General features: G+C 48.0%; 1 protein-coding gene across 2 annotated transcripts in view; it reads left to right on the top strand.

Moving 5' to 3' along the window:
• inppl1a (inositol polyphosphate phosphatase-like 1a) overlaps positions 1-23,530 on the top strand; it is a 199,438-nt gene that overhangs the window by 117,376 nt on the left and 58,532 nt on the right. For both annotated transcript variants that reach the window (XM_070892581.1, XM_070892582.1), the window contains exons 8-11: positions 10,224-10,337; positions 13,616-13,766; positions 17,422-17,528; positions 18,942-19,044. In XM_070892581.1, coding sequence (XP_070748682.1) covers positions 10,224-10,337; positions 13,616-13,766; positions 17,422-17,528; positions 18,942-19,044 — 475 coding nt within the window. The remainder of the gene's footprint in view (positions 1-10,223; positions 10,338-13,615; positions 13,767-17,421; positions 17,529-18,941; positions 19,045-23,530) is intronic.

Genomic DNA, 23,530 nt, shown 5'->3' with positions numbered 1-23,530 from the left:
CCTCCTTTCTCTTCCCCCCCTCCTTTCTCTTCCCCCCCCCTCCTTTCCCTTCCCCCCCCCCCTCCTTTCCCTTCCCCCCCCCCTCCTTTCCCTTCCCCCCCCCCTCCTTTCTCTTCCCCCCCCCTCCTTTCTCTTCCCCCCCCCTCCTTTCTCTTCCCCCCCCCCTCCTTTCTCTTCCCCCCCCCCCTCCTTTCTCTTCCCCCCCCCCCCCTCCTTTCTCTTCCCCCCCCCCCTCCTTTCTCTTCCCCCCCCCCTCCTTTCTCTTCCCCCCCCCCCCTCCTTTCTCTTCCCCCCCCCCTCCTTTCTCTTCCCCCCCCCTCCTTTCTCTTCCCCCCCCCCTCCTTTCTCTTCCCCCCCCCCTCCTTTCTCTTCCCCCCCCCTCCTTTCTCTTCCCCCCCCCTCCTTTCTCTTCCCCCCCCCTCCTTTCTCTTCCCCCCCCTCCTTTCTCTTCCCCCCCCCTCCTTTCTCTTCCCCCCCCCTCCTTTCTCTTCCCCCCCCCCCCTCCTTTCTCTTCCCCCCCCCCCTCCTTTCTCTTCCCCCCCCCCCCTCCTTTCTCTTCCCCCCCCCCCCTCCTTTCTCTTCCCCCCCCCCTCCTTTCTCTTCCCCCCCCCCTCCTTTCTCTTCCCCCCCCCCCCCTCCTTTCTCTTCCCCCCCCCTCCTTTCCCCCCCTTTCCTTTCTCCTTTCTCTCTTCTCCCCCCCCTTTCTCCTTTCTCTCTTCACCCCCCTTCTTTCTCACCACACCCCTCTCTCCTTCTCTCTCCTTCTCTCTCCTTCTCTCTCCTTCTCTCCCTCTCTCCCTCTCTCCCTCTCTCCCTCTCTCCCTCTCACTCTCGCCACATCTCCCCCTCTCACTCTCGCCACATCTCTCCCTCTAGCCACCTCTCCCTCTCTCTCTACTCCCACCTCTCGCTCTCTTTCCTTTCTCCCCCCCCCCCCCCCCCCCAAATCTCTATAAGCTGCCTCTGCTGTGTATGATGATTACATACTCAGTCATATCTTACTAATCAAGGTTTTCCTTTCACAGAGGAAGTTAGAAGTCGCATGAATCAGCCTTTGTGCAGAAAGCTTTAATGATGGTTGAGGAAGATAGTGTATGAAGTTGCCTGTCTTTGGGATAGAGCAAGCATTGATGGGCCTGAAGGCATTTTTTCCTTCATTGTAATGTTAAGTCCAAGATCTGTATCATGGTCCCATATTTATACACACGTGCACACACAGACACATATATATTATATATATATATATATAATAAAAATGGCAGTCAAAGGAAGGGTGGGCCTGATTAGGAACCAAAAAGATCTTGTGGAGGCAGAGGTCATGGCTGAGGCTGTAAATGAGTACTTTGCATCTGTCTTTACTTACCAAGAGAATGCTGCCAATGTTATAGAAAGCAGGAGGCAGGAGAGAAATTGGATAGGATAAAAATAGAGCATGTATGAAAAGGGTTCGTAGCGCTAAAAGTAGAAAAGTCACCCAGTCCGGATGGGATGCATCCTGGGCTACTGAGGGAAATAAGGGTGGAAATTGCAGAGGCTCTGGCCACAATCTTCCAATCCTCCTTAGATATCGGAGTGGTGCCAGAGGATTTGAGGGTTCCAAACATTGCGCCCCTGTTCCAAAAAGGGGAGAGGGATAAACCCGACAACTACTCGCCAGTAAGCATAACATCTGTGGTGGGGGAACTTTGAGATATCCAACTTGGCTTTCCGAGAGCAGAGGTGTACAAGGACTTAAAGGGAGAGTTGGAGAGCCAGGCTTTTTGAAGTCCGCTATGGCTCAATGAGTAGCGCACTCGCCTTTGAGTCAAAGTTGTGGGTTCAAGCCCCACTCCAGGGACTTGAGCACATAAATCTAGGCCGACACTCCCAGTGCAGTGCTGAGGGAGCGCCGCACTGTCGGAGGGTGCCACATTTCGGGTGAGACGTTAAACCGAGGCCCTGTCTGCCCCCTCAGGTGGACATAAAAGATCCCATGACACTATTTCGAAGAAGAGCAGGGGAGTTATCCCCAGTGTCCTGGGCCCGATATTTATCTCTCAATCAACATAACAAAAACAATTTATCGGGTCATTATCACATTGCTGTTTGTGGGAGCTTGCTGTGCACATAATTGGCTGCCGTGTTTCCCACATTACATCAATGACTACACTCCAGAATTACTTCATTGGCTGTAAAGCGCTTTGAGACGTTCGGTGGTCGTGAAAGAAGCTATATAAATCCAAGTCTTTCTTTTCATGAAGAGCTGAACTGCTTTGGGTAGAGGAATAGAACTCGATGTAATAGTAGGAAATCACACCTGTTGATCCAAACATATTACTTAAATAGTTTATTTTAAATTCATTCTGGCATTTATTGCCCATCCCTAATTGCCCCCAAGAAGATGATGGTGGTACTTCTGTTTAATACATTGCAAGGTTAATTCAGAGGGCTGTTAAGAGTCTGTCTGGCTAGTGTAGGACTGGACTCACAAATCGGTAAGACCAGGAGTTAGGACGGCATGTTTGCTTCCTGAAAGGACATTTGTGAACCAGTTGGGTATTTATGACAATCCGACAGCTTTGTGGTTACGAACTGATACCACCAGTTTGTTTCCAGATTTATTTATTAACTGAATTAAAATTCTCAAGCTGCCCTGGTGGGATTTGAACTCGTGTTCCCTGGATTATTAGTCCAGTACCATAATCACTACAAGACTTTACCCTTTGGGGAGGGCATCAAACAGGAAATTAGTGATGCATGCAATAAAGGTGCAGCAGTTATCATGGGTGACTTTAATGTGCACATAGATTGGGCTAACCAAACTGGAAACAATACGGTGGAGGAGGATTTCCTGGAGTGCATAAGGGATGGTTTTCTAGACCAATATGTCGAAGAACCAACTTGGGGGGAGGCCATCTTAGACTGGGTGTTGTGTAATGAGAGAGGATTAATTAGCAATCCCGTTCGAGGCCCCTTGGGGAAGAGTGACCATAATATGGTGGAATTCTACATTAGGATGGAGAATGAAACAGTTAATTCAGAGACCATGGTCCAGAACTTAAAGAAGGGTAACTTTGAAGGTATGAGGCGTGAATTGGCTAGGATAGATTGGCGAATGATACTTAAGGGGTTGACAGTGGATGGGCAATGGCAGACATTTAGAGACCGCATGGATGAAATACAACAATTGTACATTCCTGTCTGGCGCAAAAATAAAAAAGGGAAGGTGGCTCAACCGTGGCTATCAAGGGAAATCAGGGATAGTATTAAAGCCAAGGAAGTGGCATACAAATTGGCCAGAAATAGCAGCGAATCCGGGGACTGGGAGAAATTTAGAACTCAGCAGAGGAAGACAAAGGGTTTGATTAGGGCAGGGAAAATAGAGTACGAGAGGAAGCTTGCAGGGAACATTAAAACGGACTGCAAAAGCTTCTATAGATATGTAAAGGGAAAAAGGTTAGTAAAGACAAACGTAGGTCCCTTGCAGTCAGAATCAGGGGAAGTCATAATGGGGAACAAAGAAATGGCAGACCAATTGAACAAGTACTTTGGTTCGTTATTCACTAAGGAGGACACAAACAACCTTCCGGATATAAAAGGGGTCAGAGGGTCTAGTAAGAAGGAGGAACTGAGGGAAATCTTTATTAGTCGGGAAATTGTGTTGGGAAAATTGATGGGATTGAAGGCCAATAAATCCCCAGGGCCTGATGGTCTGCATCCCAGAGTACTTAAGGAGGTGACCTTGGAAATAGCGGATGCATTGACAGTCATTTTCCAACATTCCATAGACTCTGGATCAATTCCTATGGAGTGGAGGGTAGCCAATGTAACCCCACCTTTTAAAAAAGGAGGGAGAGAGAAAACAGGGAATTATAGACCGGTCAGCCTGACATCGGTAGTGGGTAAAATGATGGAATCAATTATTAAGGATGTCATAGCAGCGCATTTGGAAAGAGGTGAGATGATAGGTCCAAGTCAGCATGGATTTGTGAAAGGGAAATCATGCTTGACAAATCTTCTGGAACTTTTTGGATGTTTCCAGTAGAGTGGACAAGGGAGAACCAGTTGATGTGGTGTATTTGGACTTTCAGAAGGCTTTCGACAAGGTCCCTCAAGAGATTAATGTGCAAAGTTCAAGCACATGGGATTGGGGGTAGTGTGCTGACATGGATTGAGAACTGGTTGTCAGACAGGAAGCAAAGAGTAGGAGTAAATGGGTACTTTTCAGAATGGCAGGCAGTGACTAGTGGGGTACCGCAAGGTTCTGTGCTGGGGCCCCAGCTGTTTACATTGTACATTAATGATTTAGACGAGGAATTAAATGTCATATCTCCAAATTTGCGGGTGGCAGTGTGAGCTGCGAGGAGGATGTTATGAGGCTGCACAGTGACTTGGATGGGTTAGGTGAGTGGACAAATGCAGATGAAGTATAATGTGGATAAATGAGGTTATCCAATTTGACAGATTAGGAAAAGGGGAGGTACAACGAGACCTGGGTGTCATGGTACATCAGTCATTGAAGGTTGGCATGCAGGTACAGCAGGCGGTTAAGAAAGCAAATGGCATGTTGGCCTTCATTGCGAGGGGATTTGAGTACAGGTGCAGGAAGGTGTTACTACAGTTATACAGGGCCTTGGTGAGGCCACACCTGGAGTATTGTGTACAGTTTTGGTCTCCTAACTTGAGGAAGGACATTCTTGCTATTGAGGGAGTGCAGCGAAGGTTCACCAGACTGATTCCCGGGATGGCGGGACTGACATATCAAGAAAGACTGGATCAGCTGGTCTTGTATTCACTGGAGTTCAGAAGAATGAGAGGGGATCTTATAAGAACATAAGAATTAGGAACAGGAGTAGGTCATCGAGCCCCTCGAGCCTGCTCCGCCATTCAACAAGATCATGGCTGATCTGGCCGTGGACTCAGCTCCACTTACCCGCCCGCTCCCCGTAACCCTTAATTCCCTGATTGGTTAAAAATCTATCTATCTGTGATTTGAATACATTCAATGAGCTAGCCTCAACTGCTTCCTTGGGCAGAGAATTCCACAGATTCACAACCCTCTGGGAGAAGAAATTCCTTCTCAAATCGGTTTTAAATTGGCTCCCCCCTATTTTGAGGCTGTGCCCCCTAGTTCTAGTCTCCCCGACCAGTGGAAACAACCTCTCTGCCTCTATCTTGTCTATTCCTTTCATTATTTTAAATGTTTCTATAAGATCACTCCTCATCCTTCTGAACTCCAACGAGTAAAGACCCAGTCTACTCAATCTATCATCATAAGGTAACCCCCTCATCTCCAGAATCAGCCTCGTGAATCATCTCTGTACCCCTTCCAAAGCTAGTATATCCTTCCTTAAGTATGGTGACCAAAACTGCACGCAGTACTCCAGGTGCGGCCTCACCAATACCTTATACAGTTGCAGAAGGACCTCCCTGCTTTTGTACTCCATCCCTCTCGCAATGAAGGCCAACATTCCATTCGCCTTCCTGATTACCTGCTGCACCTGCAAACTAACTTTTTGGGATTCATGAACAAGGACCCCCAGGTCCCTCTGCACCGCAGCATGTTGTAATTTCTCCCCATTCAAATAATAATCCCTTTTACTGTTTTTTTTTTTCCCAAGGTGGATGACTTCACACTTTCCGACATTGTATTCCATCTGCCAAACCTTAGGCTAGCCCATTCGCTTAACCTATCTAAATCTCTTTGCAGACTTTCTGTGTCCTCTACACAACCCGTTTTCCCACTAATCTTTGTGTCATCTGCAAATTTTGTTACACTACACTCCGTCCCCTCTTCCAGGTCATCTGTGTATATTCTAAACAGTTGTGGTCCCAGCACCGATCCCTGTGGCACACTAAATATTCACTAGATATATTCAAAAAGGAGTTAGATGAAGTCCTTACTACTAGGGGGATCAAGGGGTATGGCGAGAAAGCAGGAATGGGGTACTGAAGTTGCATGTTCAGCCATGAACTCATTGAATGGCGGTGCAGGCTAGAAGGGCCGAATGGCCTACTCCTGCACCTATTTTCTATGTTTCTATGTTTCTACCACTAACCACCGATTTCCAATCCAAAAAGGACCCATTGATCCCGACTCTCTGCTTTCTGTTAGCCAGCCAATTCTCTATCCATGCTACTACATTTCCTCTGACTCCGCGTACCTTTATCTTCTGCAGTAAACTTTTGTGTGGCACCTTATCAAATGCCTTTTGAAAATCTAAATACACCACATCCATCGGTACACCTCTATCCACCATGCTCGTTATATCCTCAAAGAATTCCAGTAAATTAGTTAAACATGATTTCCCCTTGAATCCATGTTGCGTCTGCTTGATTGCACTATTCCTATCTAGATGTCCCGCAATTTCTTCCTGAATAGTTTCAAGCATTTTCCCCACTACAGATGTTAAACTAACCAGCCTATAGTTACCTGCCTTTTGTCTGCCCCCTTTTTTAAACAGAGGCGTTACATTAGCTGCTTTCCAATCTGCTGGTACCTTTCCAGAGTCCAGAGAATTTTGGTAGATTATAACGAATGCATCTGCTATAACTTCCGCCATCTCTTTTAATACCCTAGGATGCATTTCATCAGGACCAGAGCACTTGTCCACCTTGAGTCCCATTAGCCTGTCCAGCACTACCCCCCCGTAGTGATAGTGATAAAGAAACAGCACAGGAGACCATATAAAAATGTTTAAAATTCTGACTGGTTGAGACAGGTTAGATGCAGGAAGAATGTTCCCAATGTTGGGGAAGTCCAGAACCAGGGGTCACAGTCTAAGGATAAGGGGTAAACCATTTAGGACTGAGATGAGGAGAAACTTCTTCACCCAGAGAGTGGTGAACCTGTGGAATTCTCTACCACAGAAAGTTGTTGAGGCCAACTCACTAAATATATTCAAAAAGGAGTTAGATGTAGTCCTTACTACTAGGGAAATCAAGGGGTATGGTGAGAAAGCAGGAATTGGGTACTGAAGTTGCATGTTCAGCCATGAACTCATTGAATGGCCTACTCCTGCACCTATTTTCTATGTTTCGATGTTTCCCATCATCTTTGCCCGTCCCCCAAAATGTAACGTCACTTTATTTAAAAAAAAAAATTGGATAGCTCTTTCATATGGCCTCCTGTGTTGTTTCTATGTTTAATCCGGGACAAAATTAATTTGCATGGAAAAATATAGGTTAATAAATGAAAGCCAGCATGGATTTGTTGAATGCAAATCGTGTTTGACTAACTTGACTTCTTTGAAGTAACGGACAGGGTTGAAGAGGGTAGTGTGGTTGATGTTGTGTATGTGAACTTGCCAAAGATAAAGTACCATATAATGGACTTGTTAGCTAAATTGAAACCCGTGGGATTAAAGGGGCTGTGGCTGCGTGGATACAATATTAGCTGAGGGACAGAAGAAGGGAGTAATGGTGAATGGTGCTTCAGACTGGGGGGGGGGGGGGGGAAAGAAGTGTGCAAGGGTCGGTACTGGGCCCACTGCTTGTCTTGGTGTATATTAATGACTTGGACTTGCGTGTGCAGGGCACACATTCAAATGTTGCAAATGACACAACACTGGGAATGTAGTAAACAGTGAGGAGGATAGTAACTGTTTTCAGGAGCATACAGGTGAAATGGCCAGACACAAGGCAGATGAAAGAGGGCGTGAGAAGTACTTAATTTTGGTAGGAAGGAAGAGGAGAGGCAATATAAACAAAATGGTACAATTTTAAAGAGGATGCAGGAACAGAGACCTGGCGGTGCACATACACAAATCTTTGAAGGTGGCAGAACAAGTTGAAAAGGCTTGCTTTTTTTTAAAAAAAGCACATTGGGATCTTTGGCTTTATAAATAGAGGCATACAATAGAAAAGCAAGGAAGTTATGCTGAACCTTAATTAAAGGTCGGGCCCCAGCTGGAGTAATCTATCCAATTCTGCACACCACCTCTTTGGAAGGATGTCGGGGCCTGGAGAAAGTACAGAGGAGCTTTACTCGAATGGTTCCATGGATGAGGAACTTCAGTTATGTGGGGAGACTGGAGAAGCAGAGAAGGTTAAGAACACTCATGTTCTCTCTCTTGTGCTAGTCATCTGTATCTTACACTGTACTTTACTAGGATAAGTATGGAGAAACAGGGGGACCTTGTCCACAGATCCTTTTTAAGGTAGTTAAAAAGGCAGAGTATGCTTTCCTTAGCTGAGACTTGGAATACAAGAGCAGAGAAGTTAAGCTAGAACTGTATACAACACTAGTTAGACCACGGCTTGAGTACTGCGTGCAGTTCTGGTGGTCATAATTACAGGAAGGAGATTTACGAGGATGTTGTCAGGACTGGAAAATTTCAACTGAGGAAAGGTTGTATAGGATGGAGTTAGTTTTCCTTGGAACAGAGGTGGCTGAGGGGAGATTTAATTGAAGTGTATAAAATTACTATGATAAAATTATGAGGGGCCTAGATAGAGTGGATAGGAAGGACCTATTTCCCTTAGCAGAGGGGTCACCAGCCAGCGGGCACAGATTTAAAGTAGTCAGTAGAAGGGGAGATGAGGAAACATTCCTTCACCCAGAGGGTGCTGGGGGTCTGGAACTCACTGCCTGAAAGGGTGGTCGAGGCAGAAACCCTCATATTTAAAAAGTACTTAGATGTGCACCTGAAGAGTCGTAACCTGCAGGGCTACGGACCTACTGCTGGTAGATGGAATTGGGCTGGGTAGCTCATTTTCGACTGGCACGGACACGGTGGGCCAAATGGCCTCCTGTGTCATAATTTTTATATGATTCTAAGTGTGGATTGATTCAGGAAAGCCTGCATGGATTTATTAAAAAGGCAAATTGTGTTTAACCATCTTGATTGAGTTTTTTGATGAGGTAACGGAGGGCAGTGCATTTGACGTGGTGCACATGGATTTCCAAAAGACGTTTGACAAAGTGCCACACAAGAGGCTTGCAGCAAAGGTGAAGCCCATGGAATAAAAGAAGCAGAGGCAGCACGGATATGGAATTGGCTCAGTGACAGGAAACAGAGTCTGGGTGAAGAGAGATTTTTCGGACTGAAGGAAGGTAGACAGTGATGTTCCCCCAGGGGTCGGTACTGGGACCACTGCTTTTCTTGAGATATATATTAATGACTTGGACTTGAGTGTACAGGGCACAATTTCAAAATTTGCAGATGATACAAAACTTGGAAGTATAGTGCACAGTGAGGAGGAGAGTGATAAACTTCAAGAGGACAGAGACAGGCTGGTGGAATGGGCAGACACATGGCAGATGAAATTTAACAGCATGAAGTGATGCATTTTGGTAGAAAGAATGAGGAGAGGAAATATAAACTAGAGAGTACAATCCTAAAGGGGGTGCATGAACAGAGAGACCTGGGGGTATATGGGCACAAATCACTGAAGGTGGCAGGGCAGGTTGAGAAACTTTTTTAATAAAAGAATTCGGGATCCGGGGCTTCATAAATAGAGGCATAGAGTCCAAAAGCAAGGAAGTTATGATGAACCTGTATAAAACACTGGTTTGGCCTCAACTGGAGTATTGTGTCCAATTCTGGGTGCCACACTCTAGGGAGGATATGAAGGCCTTCGAGAGGGTGCAGAAAAGATTTACGAGAATGGTTCCAGAGTTGAGGGACTTCAATTACGTAGATAGACTGGAGACGCTGAGTTAGTTCTTTGAGCAGAGAAGAGAGAGAGGAGATTTAATGGAGGTGTTCAAAATTATGAGGTGTCTGGACAGAGTAGATAGAGAAACTATTCCTATTGGCGGAAGGGTCGAGAACGTGAGGACATAGATTTAAGGTGATTGGCAAAAGAATCAAAGATGACATAAGAAACTTTTTTATTACACAAGTGGTTAGGATCTGGAATGCACTGCCTGAAAGGGTGGCGGAGGCAGACTCAATCAGGGCTTTCAAAAGGCAAATTTGCAGGGCTGTGGGGAAAGGGCAGTAGTCGGAATGGGACTGGCTAAGGTGCTCTTGTAGAGAGCTGGCACGGGCCAAATGGCCTCCTTCCGTGCTGTAACCGTTCTGATACTGAGCCTATGGAACTGCTTGCCTCCCTCTGTCTCCCCCTCCTCCTGGTTTTAAAACCCATGTTTGGTTCTTAATTTATGTCGTCAACTTGCTTCTTCAGGTCTGGTGGCCTCCTGCACGGTGAGCCTTGGATGATTGCCTAGAATTATCAGTACTAAATTAAAACATACAATACACCAATCTCGCCACCGCTGACTATCTTCTTCCTTTCAGGCGTTGAAGGCGCTGCAGGAAATGAGCTCCTGTCCCAGCTTCACGTCGCAGTCCTCGATGTTCTCTCACACGACTCCTCGCAAGACCAAGAGTATTCCGGTGCAAGCATTTGAGGTAACGACCGTCTCTCGGATTGGTAGGCAGCTGATCCCTGGGACATCAGTTCTGTTCTTGCCTGCACCCTCCGCTATATTTTTGGTGAATGAGGGGTGGGGGGTATGGTTCATTACACGCCCGTTACTGGAAGTTACGCTAAATCGTGAACCGCTGCAGTCTGTGTGGTACTCACATCTTTGAAGGTGGCAGGGCAAGTTGAGAAGGCTGTTTATAATTTTTTAAAAAGCATATGGGATCCTTGGCTTTATAAATCGAGGAATAGAGTACAAAAACCAGCAAGTTATGCTAAATCTTTATAAATCACTGGTTAGGCTCCAGTTGGAGTATTGCCTAATTCTGGGCATCACACTTTAGGAAGGATGTCAAGGCCATAGAGAGGGTGCGGAGGAGATTTACTGGAATAGTGCAGGACTTCAGTTATGTGGAGATACTGGAATTGTTCTCCTTGGAGCAGAGCAGGTTAAACGGAGATTTGATCGAGGTGTTGAAAATCCTGAGGTTTTGATGGGGATGATGAGAAACTGTTTCCATTGGCAGAAGGGTCGTTAACTTCAAACGGGTGATCAACTTGAAAAGGAAATGTTTGCAGGGCGATGGGCAAAGAGCAGGGAAGTGGCATTAATTGCATAGTTTAATTGGATAAAGAAGCCGGCACAAGTACGGTGGGCTGAATGATGGCCTCCTTTGCTGTAAGATCCTCTGACATGCTTTCAGAGGTGGATTATGTGCAGGGTTGGACCTTAACATAGCGGAGGGTGATGAATAAGCCGGCAAAGCAGCTGGAGCTGGGTGTCCTGTACCTTTTTAGCTGGGGGACCGTGTTCAGTGGGGCAAATAGACCAGATTAATTTTGACAACAGCAAAATTCTACAGATGCTGGAATCTGAAATAAAAACAGAAAATGCTGGAAATCTCAGCGGGTCAGGCAGCATCTGTGGAGAAACAGAGTTAATGTTTCGGGTCTGTGACCCTTCGTCAGAACTGGAAAAGTTCGAAGTTAACAGATTCTTCAGGAAGGGGAGGAAAGAACAAAAGGGAAGGTCTGTGATGGGGTGGAAGACAGGAGAGATTTGAGATGATGGGCCAACTTGAGATGGTAATGGCAGAATTTAGAAAAAAGATGAGCCTAGATAAGGTATGAATGGTGGAATAATTACCAGCTGCCATGGGAAACAGAGAAAAAAAATACATATCAATTAAGAGATTAATTTCGAGTCTGTTCTGTAATGGTTTGCTCCTAAGGCATGACTAAACTTTCAAGCTGAACCTCAAACTGGTTAAAATTTTATGTCTCCTTGATTATGGAAGTGAAAAGAATGAGTGTTTTCTCTGACATGTGCGGCTTTGAAGGTTATTCTTTCGGGTCCGTCCGTCTGACTAAAGGATCCCACAGACACTATTTCGGAGAAAAACAGGGGAGTTCTCCCCACTGTCCTGGGGCCAATATTTATCCCTAAATCAACATCACAGGTGTGTGGGGGACCTGACCCATCCACCTCCATGGCACGAACCTGGTATTGCAGTACTTCCAGGAACGGTGCAGTGGCTCTAGGCCTTTTGGCTAAGAGCATTGGCGCAGAGTGATCCTTGGCATGTGCAAGGTGACCTCTGGCGTTTGTGATTTGACAAAGAATTGGAACGATTGGCTACGAATTTAAAAAAAAACATCACCAAAACAGGTAATCTGGTCATTATCACATTGCTGTTTGTGGGAGCTTGCTGTGCGTAAATTGGCTGCCATGTTTCCTACATTACGACAGAGACTACACGTCAAAAATTACTTCATTTGCTGTAAAGCGCTTTCGGGTGTTGGTGGTTGTGAAAGTACGCTATAGAAATGCAAGTCTTTTATGATATTTATGTGCCAAGTTGTTTTATGCTTCAATGCTTGGTAGTGGCCCCTGGAAATGCTTGGTAATGGATCCTGCAAATCCCCTGGGAGGACAGACGCACCAACGTTAGCATCGTCGATCGGGCCAACATCCCCAGCATCGAAGCACTGACCACACTCGACCAGCTCTGTTGGGCGGGGCCACATTTGTCCGCATGCCTGACACGAGACTCCCAAAGCAAGCGCTCTACTCGGAACTCCTACACAGCAAGCGAGCCCCAGGTGGGCAGAGGAAACATTACAAGGACACCCTCAAAGCTTCCCTGATAAAGTGCAACATCCCCACCGACACCTGGGAGTCCCTGATCAAAGACCGCCCTAAGTGGAGGAAGTTCATCCGGGAGGGCACTGAGCACCTCGAGTCTCATCGCCGAGAGCATGCAGAAAACAAGCGGAAGAAGCGTGCGGCAAACCAGTCCCACCCACCCTTTCCTTCAACCACTGTCTGTCCCACCTGTGACAGAGACTGTAACTCCTGTATTGGACTGTTCAGTCACCTGAGAACTCTCTCTTTTAGGGACTGCCTCTGATGATGATTGGCCCCAGGTGCAGTCCAGACAAGAGATCATCGCACTCCTTTTCAGAGGGTTGAGCTGTTGATATTGGTGTGAGCTGGCAGTGTGCCGGACGCTCACTCCACCAGTCATTTGTATTGCATCTTAGCACGGGGGGAGTGGGAGGGGGGGCGGGCATTTGGGTGTGGGGGGTGACTTGGCACCCTGAATTCCTGTTGCTTAAATCTTTTCTGTCAAGTCTCCAGGCACTAGTTGCAGATGGTGGTCTGTAATAAACCCAGATACATTTAAAGGTCATTTTATTTTAAACTTGTATATAAACCTGCATTTCTAAAGCGCCTTTCACAACCTCACGATGTCCCAAAGCGCTTTACAGCTAATGAAGTACTTTTTGAAGTGTAGTCACTTTTGTAATGTAGGAACCGAGGCAGTCAATTTTTGTGCACAGCACGTTCTCACAAACAGCAATGTGATAACGACCAGATAATCTGTTTTTGTGATGTTCTTTGAGGGATGAACATTGGCCGGGACATCGGGGAGAACTCCACTGCTTTTTAAAAAAAAAAAAATATTGCCGTGGGATCTTTTATCTTCACTTGAGAGAGCAGACAGGGCCTCGGTTTAACGTCTCATCCAAAAGACTGCCCCTCCGCCAGTGCGGCGCTCCCTCAGCACTGCCCCGGAGTGTCAGCCTAGATTTTGTGCTCCAGTCCCCGGAGTGGGACTCGAACCCACGACCTTCTGACCCCGAGGCAAGAGTGCTGCCCTCTGAGCCACGGCTGTCACACAAAGAGTAAAAGAAATGTTAAAATGATCATCGCGCCAGTCACTGAGGCAATGATCTGAGCACTTGCGGTCATGTTCCTCAGGTGAAACTGGACGTGAATCTAACCGATTTAACGAAGATCGGTAAATCGCAGAAGTATTCGCTGAGTGTAGATGTGGACGGGGGAAAGCTGGTGGTACTGAAGAAATCCAAGGACACGCAGGAGGACTGGAACACGTTTACACACGACAAGAGTAAGGCGGAAGCGCGCGCTCTCTCCATTCTGTGCCGTATGATTCGCGTGATGTTTGGGACCAAGCACGCTAGCACTATCCCCCCTGCCTCAGGTTGCTATAGTGAACAGCGCAGTAAATGTTTAATACTATGTTAAGTAAATTGTTTGGTATGAAATTAATATATTTCCTGTGCAGCAGTCTTTTGTGTGAGAATTTTTGTGATGTGGTACATGAATGGTGTGGGTGTACCAAATACTGTCAGGTAAAGCTGTCCCATCAAACACTCCCAGGGCAGGTACAGCACGGGGTTAGATACAGAGTAAAGCTCCCTCTACTCTGTCCCATCAAACACTCCCGGGGCAGGTACAGCACGGGTTAGATACAGAGTAAAGCTCCCTCTACACTGTCCCATCGAACACTCCCGGGGCAGGTACAGCACGGGTTAGATACAGAGTAAAGCTCCCTCTACACTGTCCCATCAAACACTCCCAGGGCAGGTACAGCACGGGGTTAGATACAGAGTAAAGCTCCCTCTACACTGTCCCATCAAACACTCCCAGGGCAGGTACAGCACGGGGTTAGATACAGAGTAAAGCTCCCTCTACACTGTCCCATCAAACACTCCCAGGGCAGGTACAGCACGGGGTTAGATACAGAGTAAAGCTCCCTCTACACTGTCCCATCAAACACTCCCAGGGCAGGTACAGCACGGGGTTAGATACAGAGTAAAGCTCCCTCTACACTGTCCCATCGAACACTCCCAGGGCATGTACAGCACGGGGTTAGATACAGAGTAAAGCCAACTATTCTCCACGCCCCCTTCCCCACACCCCTCTAACCCAGGGTGTCTGAGAGCTGACTGAGCCCTGACCGTGGAATATGTGACCTTCCTGTTCTGGTTTAGTTACAGGCGGAGGCCTTTCAGACCCTCCAGCCTGCTCTGCCGTTCAAATAGATCATAGCTGATCAACTCAATTTATCTGCCTTTGCTCCATATCTCTTGATAATGTTGCCTAACAATAAGCTATTGATCCCAGTGTTAAAAAATTTCACTTGACACCCTGACATCCGCAGGCTTTTGGTGGCGGGAGTTCCAGTTTTCCACTAACCTTTATGTGAAACATGTTACTGAGCTAGTACTCCAGAGGCCTGGACTAACGATCCGGAGACACGAGTTCAAATGCCAGCATGGCAGCTGGGGAATTTAAATTCAGTTAATTAAATAAATCTGGAATAAAAAGCTAGTATCAGTTATGGTGACCATGAAACTACCGGATTGTCTCACAAACCCATCTGGTTCACTGATGTCTTTCGGGAAGGAAATCTGCCATCCTTACCCGTTCTAGTCCCTCCAGACCCACAGCAATGCGGTAGTCTCTTAACTTCCCTCTGAAACGGCCAAGTGAGCCACTCCGTTGTCAAGGAGGCAGTTCATCACCACCTTCTCGAGGGCAATTGGGAATCGGCAATAAATGCCGGCCTTCCCAGCGATGCCAACATTCCGTGAATGAATAAATAAAATAAAACACTGCTTCCTACATGAGAAAGTAAGGAATAGGAGCAGGAGTCGGCCATTTGGCCCCTCGAGCCTGCTCCGCCATTTAATAAAGATCATGGCTGATCTGATCATGGACTCGGCTCCACTTCCCTGCCCGCTCCCCACTTTGGATTCGGCCTGTTTTTTCTGGATATTCCCCCCCCCCCCCCCCCCCCCCCCCCCCCCCACCCGAGGAAATAGTTTTACTTTGCTAATGTTACTGAAGCCACAAAAATCAATCCTTGAAAGTGCTGATCCCTCCACTAGCATTTGCTTTTATGTGTTGTTTCCTCGAACCCTTTGATGGGGGAATTGCTGTTGCTGTCTCAATCTTCAGACATTTGCAGTGTGATTTAAAAACAGGGCTGTGAATGGCAGCAGGGGAGTTTCTCCCATGTGGGAAGAGGCATTGTACAAATACTGCGATGTAAACATTTCTGCGGGTTTTCTTTTGTTGCAAAGACTCAACTGCGTGGATGGAAATGGAAGTTCCTGCTCCACGAGGGGTCTGCCGGCGTGTAGCATCGGCTCACTGCTTGGCACTCACTGATGGCAATCGTGCCTGATGCCGTGTGTGCTCTCAGGATGTGGCCAGTGGCAACAAGGTTGTCTTTGTTTCCCAGCTACAATGTGCTAAGCCATCATGTAGTGTGGGCTGGAGCCACATGTAGGACAGACTGGGGAAGGACATTAGTGAACACGGTCACTTTTTAAATAACAATTCAGCAGCTTTCGTGGTCATTTTCCATTTGCTGGTGCTTGCCCACTAATTACCAGATTGATTTCTAGGTTTGGTAGCCAATTATCAGAACCATTATCATAGGCAGTCCCTCGAAATCGAGGAAGACTTGCTTCCACTGAGTCCTTGGATAGCTGAACAGTCCAATACGAGAACCACAGTCCCTGTCACAGGTCGTTGAGGGTAAAGGGTGGGTGGGACTGGTTTGCCGCACGCTCCTTCCGCTGCCTGCGCTTGCTTTCTGCACGCTCTCGGCGACGAGACGCGAGGTGCTCAGCGCCCTCCCGGATGCTCTTCCTCCACTTAGGGCAGTCTTTGGCCAGGGACTCCCAGGTGTCGGTGGGGATATTGCATTTTATCAGGGAGGCTTTGAGGGTGTCCCTGTAACGTTTCCTCTGCCCACTTGGGGCCCGTTTGCTGTGAAGGAGTTCCGAGTAGAGCGCTTGCTTTTGGGAGTCTCGTGTCGGACATACTGATCGAGTGTGGTCAGTGCTTCGATGCTGGGGATGTTGGCCTAGTCGAGGACACTAACGTTGGTGCGTCTGTCCTCCCAGGGGATTTGCAGGATCTTGCGGAGACATCGTTGGTGGTATTTCTGCAGTGACTTGAGATGCCTACTGTATATGGTCCGTGTCTCTGAGCCATACAGGAGGGCGGGTATCACTACAGCCCTGTAGACCATGAGCTTGGTGGCATTAGTGACGAGGACATTCGTGAACACGGTCACTTTTTAAATAACAATTCAGCAGCTTTCGTGGTCATTTTTGTTTTGCTGGTGCCTACCCACTAATTACCAGATTGATTTCTAGGCTTGATAGCCAATTATCAGAACCACTGCGATACTGTACGCCTGACCAATGTTCCCGGAAATGTTATTTTTGGGTGCACGGACCCTTTAAGGGGCTGCGTGGCCTGTTCAAACTTCCGCCCACGCACGTGGTTTTTCCCATTCAGAAACCGATGAGCGGCCTGCACTGGAGCTTCAGACTGCTGTGCGTCCGCGCTAAACGGGAGCATTGCCTCTGGCGCAGGGGCGCTGCGGCCATTTGCAGCACCCTCACAAGTACTACTCTGGCCAGCTCTGCGCAAGCTACATCAACGATTAAATCCGCTCCTTGTTGCAGATGCATGTCAAAGATCCCATGGCAGTTCTGGAAGAGGAGCAGGGGGAGTATCTGTTCATAATCGGCAACTTGAGGTCTCTGTAACTGAGTGGGAATGTGGATTTTAAGCTAGTTTACCAGGCCGTTAAGGATCCTGCCCTGCTGGCTCAGCACGCTGGCCTCTTGGATTTGGGCACTGGGTGTTTGGAGCTGGCCCATGCTGATCAGGCGAGCGTCAGTAAAACAAACCCCCCCTCGGAGTCATCAGTGGATTATTTTTTCTTTCCCCATCAGTTCGCCAGTTGATAAAGTCGCAGCGCGTCCACAACAAGTTGGGAATAGTGTTTGAGAAGGAGAAGGATAAAACGCAAAGGAAAGATTTCATCTTCGAAACTACAAGGGTGAGTTACCCAACTACAGCCTTCCTGGAGGTTATTCGTCCCCAAGTGTTTCAATCTGCCTTCGGAAGAAGTGCACACAAGGACAAATGCCGAACAACTTGCATTTATGTAGCCTTTAATGTAGTAAAATGTTCCAAGCTGCTTCACAGATGCATTATCGGACAAAATTTGATACTGAGCCACGTGAGATATTGGGACAGGTGACCAAAAGCTTGGTCCGAGAGGTAGGTTTTAAGAAGCATCGTAAAGGAGGAGAGAGGAGTAGCAAGGCAGAAAGGTTTCGGGAGGGAATTCGAGTTTGGGGCCTAAGTGGCAGAAGGCACAGTCACCAATGGTGGAGCGATTAAAATCACTTATAATCGCTCCGTGTCATTTCTGGAGACCAGATCAATAACAGTGATTTAAAATTAAAGATACACTATCTAGTTCAGTGCACAAATGGGTCCTATTGTTACACCCCACCATATGTTATTGAGGCGGTCAGAGTGGCCTGCTTAATTTTGTTTTTTTTACAAAGTTAGATACAGAACCAATTGGTATTGTAATGAGACTTACTTCAACTGTTTCTCTTTGTGCAATTTCTGCAATTGTTAAAAATGGACAATCACTTGTAGATTTGTGTTCAGCCCCTCATTGAAGTGTGGCTCAGGTTGTTACGTACGTAAAGCTGTAATTACCATGTCTAACCACCCAGAGGGCTTATCCCCTGGAATCCCAAGGGATACCACAATCCCTTGGGAGCACCTGTATATAAGGAGGCCTCATAGGCTGGAGAGGCTCTCTGAGATCTAATAAAGGACTGCGGTCACACCTTACTTTTGAGCTTGCAGCATCTAGTCTGACTCTTTATTCAAGACATAACACAGTCCACCTGTCGAATGATTGGAGAAGAGTAAATTGCTAGGCCATGCATGGAGGATTACTGTATCAAGTCTATGTAATAAAGTGTAGTTGATTGTTACACGCCTGAGTCAGGGTGATTTACATCCAGATATTGGGTCATGACGGTAAACTCCTGATCGTAAGGCATATAGGACCCTTTTACGAGAGGCTTTACCTTGAAGGAAACAATATCTAGGACTGACCTGAAAGTTTTAACCACCACCTGTCAGGGACACATAATATACATAACACACATCAGTGTGTGAGGGATCGCTTTAGTCTGTCTGTCGCTCGCATTCCGTCTAGAGTTTATTAGCTCTGTGACATTCCTGTCGGCCAGATCAAAAATAAAATACAGATTGCAATTTGTGGCTGTCGATTTATAATATCAGCAACAACAAAAAAAACCTTCCAAACTAAAACAACTGGGAGTGTGGGGTTCAGTTGCTAAATCTTCAGCAGTTTTTCAAAGCATTTTCAGCAGTGACCCCGTCGAAGCCTTTAACGTTGTGGTTCTTTTTCCTTTCTCAGAAACGAGAGGCGTTTTGCCAACTCCTGCAGCAGATGAAGAACAAACATTCCAAGCAGGATGAACCGGACATGATTTCAGTCTTCATCGGCACTTGGAACATGGGTAAGGACGAGCGAGAAATCATCTGGCATTTTACACAGGCCGGCCTCTCCAACTTGAGTCAGCTTGGCTCAGTTGGTAATTCTCCAAATCAGACTCTTGGAATAGAATCATACAGTACAGGGAGAGGCCATTCGGCCCATCGAGCCTGTGCCGGCTCAGAGAGAGCCATCCAATCAGTCCCACTCCCCGCTCTTTCCCCATAGCCCTGCCAATTTTTCCTTTTCAAGTATTTATCCAATTCCCTGTTTGAAAGTTACGATTAAATCTGCTCCCACCGCCCTTTCAGGCAGCGCGTTCCCGATCACAGCAACTCACTGTTTAAAAAAATAAAAAAAAAATTTTTAAATTCTTTTCATCTCCCTCTGGTTCTTTTGCCATCACCTTAAATCTGTGTCCTTGGTTACCGTCCCACCCGCCACTGAAAACAGTTTCCCCTTATCAACACCTCTATTTGCATCATAGGACCCCAACTGCATGTATTCATGAGGCCCATTTAAAAAGTGTGCGGCCAACAGGAATGTAGCAGGAGCAAAGCGACCCGTCCTCTACAGTGATTTTAACTGCCTTCCCTGCTTGTTGCCGATGGGCAGACAGGGTTACAATGGCTCCTTTTTTGTTATTTTGGCCTTGCAGCTGCTTCATGTCCTCAGTAGCCTAAGCTAGGAAGTGGTTGTGGTGGTTGTGCCTCGGCCCTGTTGGAGCCAACACCGGAGCTGTGAGTGACTGGTCTGGAGCCGCCACCGATGTTGCCCGCCATGGACCTGCCGAGGAAACAGCTTTTTGGGCTATGGAATTAAAGTTACGGGCACTGCAGGGCCTACCTCAGGCTCCGCTCCAAACCACCCATCGGCGACGACTCAGACGTCCGTGCCTTCTGCAGCCTCGACCTGGACCTTTCTTCCCTTTTCTCCCCCTGGTCGACGTTGTCCCAGCTGCTCCACCCGATCCCTGACCCTCGGCAGCGGGCCGGGTGAGCATCCGGCCGGGCGTTCAGGCGGCATCTGGGCGCCTCCCCGGCGGCGGCGTTTGGACCTCCTCTTCCTCTTCCACGGCGGCAGCTGGCCTTTTCCCCCTCCTTCGAAGACGGTTGGGCCTCTACTTCCCCACAGTACTCCAGGTGTGGTCCAACCAGGACTTTGTACAGCTGCAGAGGGCTGGCAGCACCTATCGGACAATACCAAAGGAAGTAACTTACTACTAACTTTCATTTTAAACTTGTAAACAACCTGGGAAACTTTTAAACAATTTGGGAACATTTTTTAAACGTCAGGAGAAACTTTTAAACAATTTGGAGAAACTTTTACAACCTCTGGAGAAACCTTTAAACAACGTCGGGAAACTTTTAAGAATTATTTTCTTAGTAAAAAAAACATTTTTTTTTTTTTACTAAGAAATTGAATACTGGACCCCAATCTAACTAGGAAATAGTTTGGTTTGTTTTATTAGCCTCATTCAGTCATTTGAAACAGGATTGTTCACGATGATACCAGGCGAGCCTCCAACCAGTCGACCGGATATCACCCCCACCCCCGCCCCCCCCCCCCTTCATCCCTCCACCACGGCTATGACTCTTCCACCCTTCCACTCCTTGCTGACCTCCCACCCGGAACTCCAGCAGACAACTGACCCTCCGAATGCCTGCCCCCAACCAAGCCTCGGACCACCCAACATCAAGGGCGCTACTTGGCGCAGACTTTGCGGCAAACACTTCGCCATCGGCAATTAGGCTCATACAGCAGAGCCTAGTCTCCAGTCGTCTTGGACCCCCTTACCACTGGATCAAAACCGTGCTCCGCTTAGCCCGTGTGGTGGCCAGTGTGCAACGGCCACCCCACGTTAAAAGAACTCGCGTGCAGGCACCTTCCACTCTGTTGACCTGGAATGTCAGGACCCTCATGGACAACTCCAACAGCGACAGGCCAGAACGCCGCACCGCCATAGTTGCCTGGGAACTTAGACGCTTTGACAGCGAGTCCTGGTGGGCAGGGGAAGGCCAGCTCAAGGAACAAGGTGGAGGTTACACCTTTTTCTGGAAAGGGAAACCAGAGGAAGAACGCCGCCTTCACGGAGTCTGCGTCGCTATCAAAAATAGCTGGTCGACCGCCTCACAGACTCCCCCTGTGGGGTTAACAAACGCCTCATGACTCTTCAACTCGCCCTATCTCGGAACCAATGCGCCACAGTCAACAGTGCGTAAGCCCCAACACTCGATGTAACGGATGAGACCAAAGAGGGTTTTTATTCCAACCTCAACATCCCTGTCCCGCGTCCCCACGGGCGACGAACTGATCCTCCTGGGTGACTTCAGCGCCAGGGTCGGCAAAGAGATAGCCCTCTGGGGAGGCGTGATTGGCAGGAAGGGGATAGGGAAATCTAACTCCAGCGGTACGCTACTCCTGACAAAACGTCTAGAACATGAACTCCTCATCACCAACACCCTGTTCCGCCAGAGGGACAAAATATAAGGCATTGTGGCAACACCATTGCTCCAAACACTGGCACCTGCTCAACTATGTCATCATCCGAGCCAGGGATCGCAAGGATGTGTGCATCACCCGTGCCATGACAGGAGCTGACGATTGCTGGCCGGACCACCGCCTAATCCGATCCATCATTGACAACAACATAGCCCCAAAGTGGAGGGGACAGCTGAAGCATTACCGCAAAAAAGTTAATGCCGGGGCACTGAGAAACCCAGCTCAGAGAGCCCTATACAGTCAGCGCCTCACAGCTAGCCTTGATGACCGAGACGCAGAATGCCTACAGCGCTTGGTCTGCCCTCCAGGCCTCCATAACCAGTGCCTGCGAAGAGACGCTTGGTCACGCAACCAGAAAGCACCAGGACTAGTTTGATGAGAATGATCTTGAGAACTAAGAACTAATAGATCGCAAGCGCAGAGCATTTCTGAGCCTTAAGCAACAACCTAACTCGGGTGCTGCAAAGCAACGTTACAGGCGGCTCAAGGCTGAGGTCCAACAAAAAACCCGGGACCTAAAGAACAGGTGGTAGATGGAGAAAGCACAGGAGATGCAACAACTGGCCAACAGCCATGATGTGCGAGGATTCTTCATCGCAGTCAAGGCCACCTATGCTCCAAACTCCCAAAGCCCCACCCCACTGCTGGCCAAGAAAAGGGAAACACTCATCAAGGACACCGGGGCAGTCAGGGTCCGCTGGAAGGAGCAATTCGAAGATCTCCTCAATCAAGACTCTACCTTTGACTCGAGTGTTCTCGACTCCTTCCCGCAGCATGTGACTCGCACCATGTGACCTGCCACCACCTCAGCGAAACCCCAGCGTTGCACGAGATAGGAAAAGCCATAAAACAGCTCAAGGACAACAAAGCTACGGGAGCGGATGGAATCCTTGCTGAGGCGCTAAAGTATGGTGAAGAAGCGTTGTTGGCGCGGATACATGACCTCATCTCTCTCATCTGGAGGGAGGAGAGCATGCCGGGAGATCTGAGATGCAGTGATCGTGAAAGTCTGACTGCGGCAACTACAGAGGAATCTCCCTGCTATCGGCCATTGGGAAGGCTGTCGCTCGAGTTCTCCTCAACCATCTTCTCCCTGTGGCCGAGGAGCTCCTCCCAGAGTCGCAGTGCGGATTTCGTCCCCTACGGGCCACAACGGACAACGATCTTTGCAATGCGACTGCTTCAGGAAAAATGCATGGAGCAGCGCCAGCCCTTATACATGGCCTCCTTTGACCGTACAAAGGCATTTGACACTCAACCGCGAGGGTCTATGGAGCGTCGTCCTCCGTTTCGGATGCCCCCAAAAGTTTGTCAACATTCTTCGCCTGCTTCTCAACGACATGTAGGCTGTGATCCTCACCAACTGATCCATTACAGACCAAATCCACGTCCGGACCGGGGTCAAACAGGACTGCGTCATTCCTCCAATCCTCTTCTCAATCATCCTCGTTGCCATGCTCCACCTCGCAGTCAACAAGCTCCCCGCTGGAGTGGAACTAAACTACAGAACTAGTGGGAAGCTGTTTAACCTTCTCCGCATCCAGGCCAGGTCCAAGATCACCCCAATCTCTGTCGTCGGGCTACAGTAAGCGGACGACACCTGTGTCTGCGTACATTCAGAGGCTGAACATCTTTGCTTTGTTGATTTCGCCATTTGGTGAAAGTTGTAGGTCCTCAGTAAGATGGCACAAGTGGAAAGGGTCACTCAGCCCATCAAGTTAAGTCTTCGCTTTTAGCCTGCATTACTCATAATTAAGGTTCCCTTTGAGCTGCACTGCCACACCGCGATCTGCAGGTCCCGTGCAGCCAGACCAATGGCGTTCTAATGCATGCCCAGTAATTAGAATGGGCTGCAGGCCCACACCCAGAAAAACATCAACCGAAACATTGCTCATGATACTACCTAGGGACCATCTCGACTGCTTCCCCTTGCCTCCGATTCCCCCCTTCAAAAAGGAGGAGACTGGGGTAACTGGGAATCTATAAGCCAACAACCTCAGTTGTTGCAA

This window comes from Pristiophorus japonicus, chromosome 10 (genome assembly GCF_044704955.1).
Source record: "Pristiophorus japonicus isolate sPriJap1 chromosome 10, sPriJap1.hap1, whole genome shotgun sequence".
Lineage (NCBI taxonomy): Eukaryota > Metazoa > Chordata > Chondrichthyes > Pristiophoridae > Pristiophorus > Pristiophorus japonicus.
This window is presented reverse-complemented; position numbering and strand designations above follow the sequence as displayed.